This window comes from Cervus elaphus, chromosome 16 (genome assembly GCF_910594005.1).
Source record: "Cervus elaphus chromosome 16, mCerEla1.1, whole genome shotgun sequence".
Classification (NCBI taxonomy): domain Eukaryota; kingdom Metazoa; phylum Chordata; class Mammalia; order Artiodactyla; family Cervidae; genus Cervus; species Cervus elaphus.
In genome coordinates, this window is record NC_057830.1 from 21,202,795 (window position 1) to 21,216,243 (window position 13,449).

A 13,449-nucleotide genomic window follows, 5' to 3' on the forward strand; every position below is an offset into this window, starting at 1 on the left:
TAACCTCTCAAAAGAAACCATTACTGGCAGCTGTACAGAAATACAGGAAGATATTTCTGGATAAAGGAGCCTGTCATTGCTAACATCTGGGTTATACTCAGTACAGAATAATGTTTAATAGTGTTTATTTCCCATTATCAGAGGAAAACAGACAACATACAGTTTTTTTTCCATTATAGTCTAAGGGGCCATGGTAGAAATTTATTAAACCTAAATAGCTTAAAAAGTCTACTATTCTAAATATCCATAGTTAGGCCATGTTAAATGACAAAAATTACTGTCATCTCTGATTAGGAGGAAATCAGAGGTGAGGAGAAGATAATAGTAGGAAAATACTTCTTTGGTTGTTTTTAAAAAAAAAAAAAAAAACCCCAACTATGTGCAGTTTCCAGAAAGGAGGACATGATAGAGAACAGAGATACAGAGCATCATTCTTTCTCTTTAAATGAGGGGAAAGATGCCACTGCACATTCTGAGGGAGACACGCATCAGCTCCTGACAGTCGCCAACAACTCTCCAAACAGAAAACGGTGGTGTAACGACAAAGACGTCCATCAGGTGAATTACTGACTCCTGCTTCTCGAACTGTCGGTCACACTGCACACCTACCTGACTCTTTCTCTGAGCAACTCTGGGCACTTATGTCCCTCGGGGGAGAAGGGAAACACCATCTCCAAAGTGACTGACATCAAAAATGCAGAAGAGCAGGGACAATTTCCACAAAGCACGTGGCAGACAAAGTTCAAAGGAATAACTGCAGGGTTCTTAGAGCTTGCCTGTATTGATGTCATGCCAGATGATTCTACAAACTCCTCAAATCGTTCACGGCAGGGACTTAAGTCAGGTATATAAAAGGTCTACCTGGCTGAAGGAGTTCTATGATTATTTGGTCCCACTGTACAGACAAACAGTTGAGAACTATCTTAGAGCAATAAGCTCAGCCTTGGACAGATGAGAGATATTGGGTTGGTTTTTTTTTTTTTTAAGAGATACTGTTTAGATGAAGAGGGAGTGCAGTTGCTAAGAATATGGAGAAATATAATTTTCTGTAAAGCAGGTACTGTTCCCAAGTTTTAAGACTAAGAAAATCTAGCCACTATATTTCAAAAGTCACAATGGAATACTGAAACCTCTCCATGTGGGCATCAAATTTCTTGGAACCTCAACTATCTAGCTCTAGGTATAAATTCAAAGGGCAAGCATCAGTGAAGACAGACATCACAAACCCACGCAAAAGCCCCCAGGGCCATTAGAGAGTCACACTGTGCTTCAGGAAGAAAGAAAAAAGCCTCTCACAAGCAAAACTAATTTCAATTATAATTAAAATAGCCACTGAGCAGGTAAGAGAGAAAACAATCATACAATATATGAAGTTCATGCACTTCACTGAGAACCTATTTACTCTGATTTTACATTTAGAATTTATTCCTACATTAGATACAGTTCCTGTAAGCACATGGTTTCCTATTTTGGGGAAGCAGAGAAGCAATTAATAAGTTGGAGTCATCTACAGTCAGAATCACTGACTAGGCATACTGACAGCACCCAGAGGCAAGGGAACAACCTGACGTGGGAGAAGAAAAATAATTTTTATAAACAGATGTAGAGCCCCAAACACAAGGCAGAACGGACCCTTAAGTAGGGGTGGGACAACTAGCATGAAGAACATCAGGGGCCTCTGAAAACACCATGGTGTTACACACGTGCATACACAACATGATAGACAAATCCCTTGTCATGAGACCTGGGTTCTGGTTCTGTTCTTAATCACAAGCTACTCAGCCTCTTCTGAGCTCACCTCCGCCTGTAAAATCAGAGTAATAAATCCTCACCTTACCAACCAGACATACTGCCATAAAGAGCTGAACAAAATAATTTAGGTAACAATGTTTGGAAACTGTAACACACTATACAATATATGACTTTAAGAATATGTTAGAATATGTTCTGTATAGTCTGTTTAAGAAGACAATCTATTTAAATCAATTTCCATTTAAATGGATAAATAAAATGCTAGCACCTCTCCTAATAACAGAAAATTAACTTACATGGTATCATTTATCCCCTCCCACAAATGGTCAAGTTTCTTTCCCTATTAGCAAAGAAAAAAAGAGCTTTTAAAGCAAGAGAAAGGTTTTAGCATCTGATAAAGAATACATATATATGTAAAACTGACTCACTTTGCTATACACCTGAAACTAACACAACACTGTAAATCAACCATACTTCAATAGAAAAAGAAAGTTTAAAAATAAGAATAAATTAGCCAAGTAAAGGGGAAAAAAAGGATTAGCTGCCCTCTGGAAACCAGATAGATTATATTGATATATAGCATTTCATCTGACAGGAAAGACATTTCAAAATGACAGAAGATAAAAAATACTTGTTCTATTTATTTTAAAAATAATTTTTTAATTTATTTTTTATTTTTGGCTGTGCTGGATCTTCACTGCTGCGTGGGCCTTTCTCCAATTGCGGAGAGCAGGGGCAGCTCTCCAGCTGTGGGGCGCAGGCTTCTCTTGCTGCAGAGCAAGGGCTCGGGGGCTTCAGGGGTTTTGGCTCCCAGGCTCTAGAGTACAGGCTCAATAGTTGGGGTGAATGGGCTTAGTTTCTCCCAAGCATGTGGGATCTTCCCAGATCAGGGATCGAACACACGTCTTCTGCATTGGCAGGCAGACTCCTTACCACTGAATCACCAAGGAAGCCCCCAAAATATTTTTTAAATGAATACCCATAACTAAAAATGTAACATGAAATAAAATATCTATTATAGTTATATTATAGAGCAATATTTTTTAAACTGTAAGTCATAATCACTGTAGGAAATATCAGAGAACATTATTTTCAGCAAAAGTTAAGTATTATAGGATTTTGTTTTACTTAATATCTGTTATTACTATGTATATATGCACTTGCTTTCTAGGTAAAGGCACAAATTACTTCCTTAATGTTCTTCTATTATTGCATCAATTTCCTGGCCTGGTCTTGGCTGCCTGTCCCAATCTATCCAAGGGCTCCCGAGGAGGCTCCTCAGCCTGCCTGCTCCTTTTATTGGTAAGCCCTTCCCTTGTCTACACTCCCTTTCTTTTGCTTAGATCATGTACCTGCAAGGATAGCAGTTACAAGTTCTCAAGTAGACACACACAAAATGAATTTAGTGTGTTTCTATACAACAGACATGCTCTGACTGAGGAGAAACTACACATCATATCAAGAGAAGGTGTACACAGAATGATGTGCATTTTGTACCAATGTCATACTTAAGGCTACCTCTGAGATGTCACAGAATCTGTTCTACTTCCAAGCAAAATTGAAAGAGCATCCCTCTCTTTCAATTAAGGGATGAAAAATGATAGCAAAGAAATGTGTAAAAGAGGACTGAAGAGAGGTACTGTCAACGGAGTAACAAAAGATCAGCAGACCAAGTCGATCAATCACTGACAGCTATTCTGACTCTGAACACGATTTCAGAACAGTACTGAAGAAAAACACAGAAAAGCACTAAATACGTACAAAAAGACACACACGCGTACACATATATACACGCAGGTGTTTCATCATACCATTAGTACAAAAAGAGAGAAAAAGAATATAGCATCTATTACCTGTCCTCTCTGCAAGTCCACATTGCTATCATTTCTCTCATGTTCTACAGGCCAAAATCTACTTTGGGAAACATCTTCTCACAAATCAATCCACTCTGATTAAAACAGATGGACATGTCAACACGTGACTCGGATGCACAAACAGAGCAAACACAGGGTTTGCTGAGCTGTTCAACTTTTTATTGAACTTGTCTTTTGCCAATTCTCACCTACTTTGAAATACATATCAAGTAAATTATCAGACATTTAATTTTACCAAGTGCCAGACAAATAGCTGATTCTGTATCAAAATTCTGTATCAAACACAGGGACCCTGATTTGTAAAAGTCACTCCAGGCACAAATGCTAATTAAACCATATTACCGTTGATCAGTAAAAGGCTCAAATATGCATTTAAGGACTGAATAAAACATAGAAATGCACAGTGAAAATACATATGAGTAAGAAAGAAAGTGCAAATCTCTATAAAATAAGTGTTTCAAACTACGCACTAAGGGGAAATTGAGGAAGTGAAGAGGACCCATTTGTGCTACATAAGGCCCTAAAGACAGCATTCAAGTTTTTAGAATCAACTGTGCAAAAAGCAAGCACCACAGGGAAATGAAGGAAGGCTGAGCCTGGGGATAAACAAACAGGAACCTGATGAACAAACATGACTGTGTTGATGAGGTCTATATCATTACTACTCTGCACCCTTTTCAGAGGGAGTGCACGGGAAATTGGATGGACGATACTGTTTAGCAACAAAACCCACCTTGGTGAAAGCTGAACATGAGTGAGAAAACAAAACAAAACGTCAGTCTGTCCAGCTGAGTTTTCCAGAAATAATTTTTACTTATTATATTTACTTACTATCTTTAAAATTTTGAAAGTTTTAGATTTTCTTAATGCATTGAAATACATTTAAAGTTTGTGTATGCTGGGCATACACACCAAGGAAACCAGAATTGAAAGAGACACATGTACCCCAAAGTTCATTGCTGCACTGTTTATAATAGCCAAGACATGGAAGCAACCTAGATGTCTATCAGCAGAGGAATGGATAAGAAAGCTGTGGTACATATACACCATGGAATATTACTCAGCCATTAAAAAGAATGCATTTGAACCAGTTCTAATGAGGTGGATGAAACTGGAGCCTATTATACAGAGTGAAGTAAGCCAGAAAGAAAAACACCAATACAGTACACTAATGCATATATATGAAATTTAAAAAGATGGTAAAGATAACCCTGTATGCGAGACAGCAAAAGAGACATGGATGTACAGAACAGTCTTTTGGACTCTGTGGGAGAGGGCGAGGGTGGGATGATTTGGGAGAATAGCACTGAAACATGTATATTATCATATGTGAAACGGATCACCAGTCCAGGTTCGATGCATGAGACAGGGTGCTCGGGGCTGGTGCACTGGGATGACCCAGAGGGCTGGGATGGGGAGGGAGGAAGGAGGGGGGTTCAGGATGGAGAACACATGTACACCCATGGCTGATTCATGTCAGTGTATGGCAAAACGAATACAATATTGTAAAGTAATTAGCCTCCAATTAAAATAAATAAATTTATATTTTAAAAAAGTTTGTGTATAAAAATGCAAGAAAAACTGTTTACCATGATTCTAGTTGAAAATATAAAAGTAAGGTAATTCAAATAAGAGTAATTCTGATGAATAAAATTAGCACTTGGTATAAAATTTATCAGTTTTATAACAGTATAAAACTATCAGTGAAGAAAGGGAGTGGTAAAATGAAAAAAAAATTTACAAATGGATTTCCATTCTAAAACACTTAAACTGACTTAAACAGTTATAGTATCATATCAACCTAAAAGTCAATAGATTAACATTAAACAAAAAATAAAGAAGGCACACACAATATACACCAAAGCAGGTTAAAAGATAGCTTTCTATAAGATAATAATGCTGACAATTAACCTCCAAATAAGTTTATCCCTTTCCCTCAGTCAACTCACCCAACATTTTCCGCATCTTCATCACACTCAGCTTTATATTTGCAGGGTCCACACTTGGAGTGTTTTCTGTGAACTTCTGCCCCTGATCCTTCCTCTTCTGTTTAAAAAGAAAAATTAAATTTTCAACCAAAAGCTGGGATCCTTTCCAGACCTGCTTCATGTTTTCAGCAGCCATTATCCTATTTCTGGGGAAAATGTATGCAAGGCTCTTGAAAACAATCAATTCCAAAAAGCTACTGATGCTTGAGTCCAAAAATGCTGTCAATACAGAGTATAACATATACTGTGGAAAAAAACAAGTATTGGGGCCAGAAAAATAATCCCTTAGCCTAAGTACCATGGAACAATAAGCCAGGTCTCACTAATTCTTAAAAAGAATTACCATAACATGAAATAAGAGAGGGGAAATAAACATGAGCAATAAATTCAGTCCGTGATTACCCTACTGAAACAGTCTGTGCAGTCCTATTAGTAGTAAGTGATTCAACAAATAAGTTATTCAACACAGCAGAGTCTAACCACTACCTTGTCCTCACATCAGTTTCACACCTGCCTTAAAAACTGTCTCCAAATTTTAAAAAGGAAAGGAGTCTATTTACAAAGTACTTACCCTTTTTTACTTTGCCACCTAGCCCTGCCAATAATACCAAGAATGCTGAAGTATATGGGTCTCCTATGATCCAGCACAAGATGAGTGCATACCACCAGCCCCCAAATCAGCTCATATTTCAGTTAGGGAACCTCGTATCTGTGGGCCTCAGCTACAGTGGATCTGATCATGGTAATCTCAAACTGGGCAGGGAGATGAGTTCTGAAGCCAATTTAGGGATAATGGTTTACTCAGAGGATGTCCCAGTCTGGTTTGGAACAGAGAAGGTGTTAGAAGGAAAGCACACAGACCTAAGTGCCTGTTTGGTACTATTCCTACACTTGCCATTTTGGATATCTACCTACACTTTACCCAAACTCTCATGCATACTCCCAAACAATTCCAGGGAGCATAATCTTAAGTATTTCTAAGCCTCAGAAATACCATGAGATCTAAAATTCACACAGCCACTATGAGCTCACTAGAATTTGTGTATTAATCTGAGCAAACCACTTAGCCTAACTCATACTCCCTAAAAAAAAAAAAAAAATTACCAACAACCAACATTCTCAGGGCAAGACATCCAATACTTGTACCATAAAAGCAAATATGTAGACCAACTTCCATTTCTTTCATATAGTAACAATGAGTTTCGTAACTGAGTATCTGACCACAGGGGATAGACTATATGGTCCTTTAAAGTCCTTTCCAGTTCTAAGATCTAGAATTAATGAGCTCATCCTTCACACATGATCACGAAGTTTCTGTTTGAACATGTCCATTTAAATTCTACTGTTAGACAGCTTCTAATCTTTTTTTTTTTTTTTAAAGCTAAAACCATCATCCTTGAATGTCTTCCTCAGGACAGTTCTACTCTCTTAGGTGACCTTTAAACTCCCTTCCAACTCTACAATTTGAGGGTTCTATGAAACATAGGAAGATGGAGCAAGGTTTCAGACTGTGCTAGAAGGATCATAACTGTGATTTTTATTTGCATACATGTGAATTTTACCAGAGATATTTTTTCTTTTAGTGCATCCACAGAGCACCTGAAACATTATTTTGCATTCAGTGGATACTCATTAAGAATTACAGTCTCATTAGACTATGAAATAGTTTAGTCATTCTCAATTCTAATAATTCATCATTTCTCGGGTTTGTGGCTGAGATCAAGCATAGTATCTGTTCTAAATCAATGCTAATAATTCAGAGTAAACTCTGTTATATGCTACTACCAAATACTAGTTTTTTTTAATTTTGTGCCTTGAAAATTCCTTATGAGCAAAAATGTGTAAGCAAAGGACAGAAGAGAGTCACAAATACTCTGATCCGAGCTAAAATCACCTGGGGATGATCTTACGGAGAGGGCCCTTTGGTGTAACTTCAATCATTTCCCCTTTGTCTGACAACAAATCTAAAATGAAAAATAAATGCAGGGGAAAAAAGGGGGAACTGAAGGGTTGGGATGATGGCTGAGGGGTACAGGGTTTCTTTCTGGGGCAACGAAAATGTTCTAAAGTTGGCTGTGGTGATTAATGTACAACTCTGTGAATACACTAAAAGCCACTGAATTATACACTTTCGATGGGCAAATTGTATGGTATGTGAATTTTACCTCAGTAAAGCCATTTTTAAAACGCAAAAGAAGAAAGGCATTTTAAGTGTATTTGAAACTTACCTCCTTCTCCAGATCCAGAGCCATTATCTAAGAAGAAAAATAAAGAATGAGTATGAACACGTTTCCCAGAATCTCATCTTACCAAATAGTAAAATTTCTTATCAAAAATCAAACTGTGATATCCATTCTCAGATAGTCCCTTTTCTCATTTTTTTAGAAATCCAACAATTTATTCTTATATACTTATTTTGTACCTTTCTCCAAATAAAAATTCCTTGGATACATAATCTATACCTCATAATCTTTGTAGCCCATTCAGAAAATACCCAGGTGCTTTGTACAAAGTGAAAATCAATAAATGTTATAAAGTAAATGGCTAAATAAAAATAATTATAATGAACTCACTTAAAAGGTATTAGAAATGTTTAATTTTGCTAAAGCTTTCAAGGAATAATAAATAAACTGCTTTTAATAAAAAGAAAGGAAAAGCTTTGGGTCTTGCTCCAAAAATCTTAATTAAATCTGTGGATAAAGGCCAAAAGATATGAATAAACCTAAGGTTTAGAAGGAAAGAACCTCAAGGTTGAGGTTTTCTTAATACTGATGAAATTAACTTCCTCCAGGAAACCTTACCAAAAGGAAATCTCACCAAGGTGTTAGTGAAAAACTTGTTACTAATCAAATTAAAGAACCTCCCTCAAAGTTACCAGCAAGAAACCAGTGTAAAATGTAATTAATTTAAAATATGTATTTTATAATCCTGAAAGAACCAACATATGGCACAGAGCATGTTGAAAAGAGGGCAAGACTGTAGCATCATCAGCCTGGAGCCGAGATGGCAAGTGGTGAACTTGACACTCTATCCAGCACTTTCTAGGGAGAATTTACCAGAAAATGCATTCCAGTCTGTCAGATAGCTCTCGAGAACAGGGGACATCCTTCACAATATCACTCCCATCCCCCCTCACCCTCAATCTCACAAAGACAATAATCAAAGTCCAAATCATGGTAGAAACAAGAGGGACTGGAAAAAATACACATTTTAGATATCACCCACTTCAACACTATTTCTGCTTTATTGACTATGCCAAAGCCTTTGACTGTGTGGATCACAATAAACTGTGGAAAATTCTGAAAGAGATGGGAATACCAGGCCACCTGACCTGCCTCTTGAGAAATCTGTTCGCAGGTCAAGAAGCAAGAGTTAGAACTGGACATGGAACAACAGACTGGTTCCATATAGGAAAAGGAGTACATCAAGGCTGTATATTGTTACCCTGTTTATTTAACTTATAAGCAGAGTACATCACGAGAAACGCTGGGCTGGAGGAAGCACAAGCTGGAATCAAGATTTCGGGGAGAAATATCAATAACCTCAGATAGCAAATGACATCACCCATATGGCAGAAAGTGAAGAAGAACTAAAGAGCCTCTTGATGAAAGTGAAAGAGGAGAGTGAAAAAGTTGGCTTAAAGCTCAACATTCAGAAAACTAAGATCATGGTATCTGGTCCCATCACTTCATGGCAAATAGATGGGGAAACAGTGGAAACAGTGGCTGACTATTTTGAGGGGCTCCAAGATCACTGCAGATGGTGATTGCAGCCATAAAATTAAAAGACGCTTACTCCTTGGAAGGAAAGTTATGACCAACCTAGACAGCATATTAAAAAGCAGAGACATTCCTTTGTCAACAAAGGTCCATCTAGTCAAGGCTATGGCTTTTCCAAGTAGTCATGTATGGATGTGTGAGTTGGACTGTAAAGAAGGCTGAGTGCCAAAGAATTGATGCTTTTGAACTGTGGTGTTGGAGAAGACTCTTGAGAGTCTTGGACTGCAAGGAGATCCAACCAGTCCATCCTAAGAGAGATCAGTCCTGAGTGTTCATTGGAAGGACTGATGTTAAAGCTGAAACTCCAATACTTTAGCCACCTGATGCAAAGAGCTGACTCATTTGAAAAGACCCTGATGCTGGGAAAGATTGAGGGCAGGAGGAGAAGGGGACAACAGAGGATGAGATGGCTGGATGGCATCACCGACTCAATGGACATGAGTTTGGGTAAACTCCAGGAGTTGGTGATGGACAGGGAGGCCTGGCGTACTGCGGTCCATGGGGTCGCAAAGAGTTGGACACTACTGAGTAACAGAACTGAACTTGAACACTTCATGGGATTTTATACAAAGTCTTACAGTGTATTCACAGACCGATCAACCATGAAAAATATCTTCTCTAAGCAGAGGAAAAGAAAGGATGAAAGAGCAGGAAAAAAGACAAGAAGGGAACTTGACTTATTTTTACCAAATTTTTCTCAGGAAAACTCTTTTTCCCTTCTATTCCATATACATTGACTAGGTACATATTATGTGTTAGACAACATAGTAAAAGGAATAGGTACAAACTGATAAATAAGACACACCCAGTGCAGGAGATACTCACTACTAACCTTTTTTTCAACCAATGTCCAATTTTAATAAATATAATATCTCACCGCCTTCCATTAGGGTCATTTAAAATTTTGAAATAAATATATTTTGACTACTCTGATAATGAGGTTGAGCTCTTTCTGTAGGTTAGATTTTCAATAGACACATGCCTTCCCCCACTCCAACCCTGGAATTATGACATCCTCCCTGGGCAAGACATACTACTTTCCTGTTCAGAAACAGGATCTGGCTAAAGGATAAACACATTTATCTGTGTTGGATAAATGAAATGAAGTATGATATGTACACAGACATATGCACAAAGTATGAAGAAATCCTGCCAGGAGATGCCAAAGAAAGATTTCAGAGGGGAGAAAAGACTTAAGCTCAATATTAAAGCATTAAAAAAAAAGAAGTTCTCAAATAAGCAAAGGAGAATGTTATTTCTAGCACAGCAAACAGGACCTACACCAGACTAGATAACAGAACACAAACCCCACCCAGCAGATAACAAGATCAATGCAGCACCTTATAGCTCAGCTCATTCGACCCTCACTTAACCGCAGGAGACGATAACCATCTAACCATGTAGGTATGTAACTGGACCTCAGAGCAGCTAAGTGATTTGTGCAAGGTCATTCAGCAAACCAGAGCTGGAGTTAATTTAAGTTAGACTTTTTAAGCCTAGCGCAGCGCTCTTTCCAGCCTAACACTCTGCCTCCCCATGTTTAACATTCATTGTTTATCAAGGCAGTTGGAATCTTAAACTCCTCATAAATGATGCATAATTAATTTGGGATTATAAAGAACTCCATATTCCTTTTTAGTTTCTAAATCAAAGCTGTGAAATATAATGTACCTAGAAAAGTATGTGAGAACCATATCAAATGACAGTCTACTGGCTTAAGGGAACCTAATTATTTAGTGTATGGAAAAGAATTTGGCCTTTCCCAAAGAGAGATCTGACCTTGGCCTGCAGCTTCTAGAAGGCAACTAACTGATGTTTAGGAAGGAGGCTGACCACATCAGATCTTAGGGTGGGGCTGGCCACGCTCAGTGTTCTTAGGGTGGGGGCTGGCTCACACCAGAAAGACCAACCACACAGTTCAGAGCGGAGGCTTTGAGTCACGTGGTGTTAGTGGACCAAGTTTGAGATCAACCACATGGACAATCCATCAGTCATGCTTATGTAATGGAGCCCCAATAAAAACTCTGAACACAGGCACTGTAGTATACAGGAAAAAAAAGGAAATGGGGTAATCATATAAAGAACAGCCTCCACATTTACTGCTAACCTTCATACAATAATTCTCTTATAATATCTCACCAGCATCCCTGCTCCCACATACGAACACAAGTAAGAAACCAAGGCATTACTGTTGGTTTCTTACAGTAATGCCCTCCAAAATTGACCACTACCAATTTAGGAAGACATAAAGAAGGCTGAGCATTGAAGAATTCATGCTTTTGAATTGTGATGCTGTAGAAGACTCTTGAGAATCCCTTGACAGAAAGGAGATCTAACCAGTCAATCCTAAAGGAAATCAACCCTAAATATTTATAGGAAGGACTGATGCTGAAGCTGAAGCTCCAATACTTTGGCCACCTGATGCGAAGAGATGACTTGTGAGAAAAGACCCTGATGCTGGAAAGATTGAAGACAGGAGGAGAAGGGGATGACAGAGGATGAAATGGTTAGATAGCACTACTGACTCAATTAACATGAATTTCAGCAAACTCCGGGAGACAGTGAAGCACAGGGAAGCCTGGCATGCAGCAGTTCTTGGTGTCACAAAGAGTCAGACACAACTTAGTAACAACAACAACAAATAATTTGGTAAGGAAAAGAGGAGTAAATACAAAAACTGGGAGGAGGTTGGTAACAAAGGCTGACAAACAGAAAAGATACAAAGAGAAGAGCTTGGACAAACACTTCCTGGGATGCCACTAATGAGCTTCTACCATATTCCCCACTCCACCTCCCACCAAAATAAAAATTAACAAAACAGATCTCACAGCATTTACCCTCCCAAATCTTATTCTGCCTAATGTTCAAACTATAAGGCAAAATTGATAAGCAAAGTCTCCACCAAAAATAGTATTAAACATTAAAAACATCCTGAGAAGTAACACAGAAGAATAAGAGAGATCACCTGGGGTTAAAAAGCAACATGAAATGGGGGCAAAAAGAAGCCCTGCCCACTTCCCACATTATCATCCCGATCCACACAGCAGTCTTGGGAATAAACCTCTGACTGGAAACTTCATCTTAGTATGGCAGAACCATTTCTAACATTTCTTCAGAAGAGTATCACACATACCAGAGTAGCATGGGCCTCTTGCTACTACTGTTATCTCTTTCTGATGCTTACAAGCAGCCCTTCTGAGAAAGCATTCATTTTGGTACGTGTCCCCATTTGATCCACAGACAGGAATGTAATTCGTATGGCACTGCAAAAGAAACAAAAATAAATTCTCAGAACGAGGCATGAATACTAACAGTTCATTTCATATTCATGAATGCAATGCCATAGTATTGTAACACACTTCTACTACAGAAGTTTGTTCTTTTATTTGGTTTTTAAAAAGAAGAGCTGGGCTACTTTCTCATACCTTTTTTCACATTTATAACGAAAATATTTTAACTATCAACTACCCATAAAAATGAGAATGAAAATCTCTATCCTATCTACATCATTTGCTAGCGATCCAAGGAGATAGTATAAGAGGAGATTCTTCCCAATGTTTGGAATAAGCACTAACGATGTAAACTATCAAAATTCACTTATTCAACACCTCTAGTATAAAAGGTTTCAAGGTAAATGCTATGGAAGACACATGAGCTCTGTTCTCTGAAACTTTACAGTCTTATTAGAGAGCCAAATAAATATGAAATGTATGTATGTGTGTGTATATATATGATCGTGTACCAAATCAAAAGTACAGATAAGTATAATATCTAACACCTATTACTGTAAGATATAAGGTATTTAAGAAAGCCTCCACAGAGAAAGTGAAATGTGAAATGGACCTTGAAGAATTAGTAGATGAAAAGAAAAAAAATGATACAGGTTTGAGAAATGACACTGAATTAGTATGTTTAAAAAACTTTAAAACTTCTATATTTCAAAAATATAAAGGATTAACGTTTTAAAATCTGGGAGATAATAGTATAACATGATACAAGTTATCATCACTGAAACAGAGCACCAATTAATACAAAATGGACAAAAGACAAATTTAC

The 13,449-nt window shown here is 37.8% G+C and overlaps 1 protein-coding gene across 1 annotated transcript in view; it reads right to left on the minus strand.

Annotated features, from left to right (window-relative positions):
• The window catches only part of TMEFF1 (transmembrane protein with EGF like and two follistatin like domains 1), a 91,250-nt gene that overhangs the window by 43,071 nt on the left and 34,730 nt on the right, over positions 1 to 13,449 (minus strand). Inside the window, exons 3-5 of the mRNA XM_043927453.1 lie at positions 12,527 to 12,656; positions 7,843 to 7,869; positions 5,576 to 5,672 (exon numbers count right to left, since the gene is read on the minus strand). Coding sequence (XP_043783388.1) covers positions 5,576 to 5,672; positions 7,843 to 7,869; positions 12,527 to 12,656 — 254 coding nt within the window. The remainder of the gene's footprint in view (positions 1 to 5,575; positions 5,673 to 7,842; positions 7,870 to 12,526; positions 12,657 to 13,449) is intronic.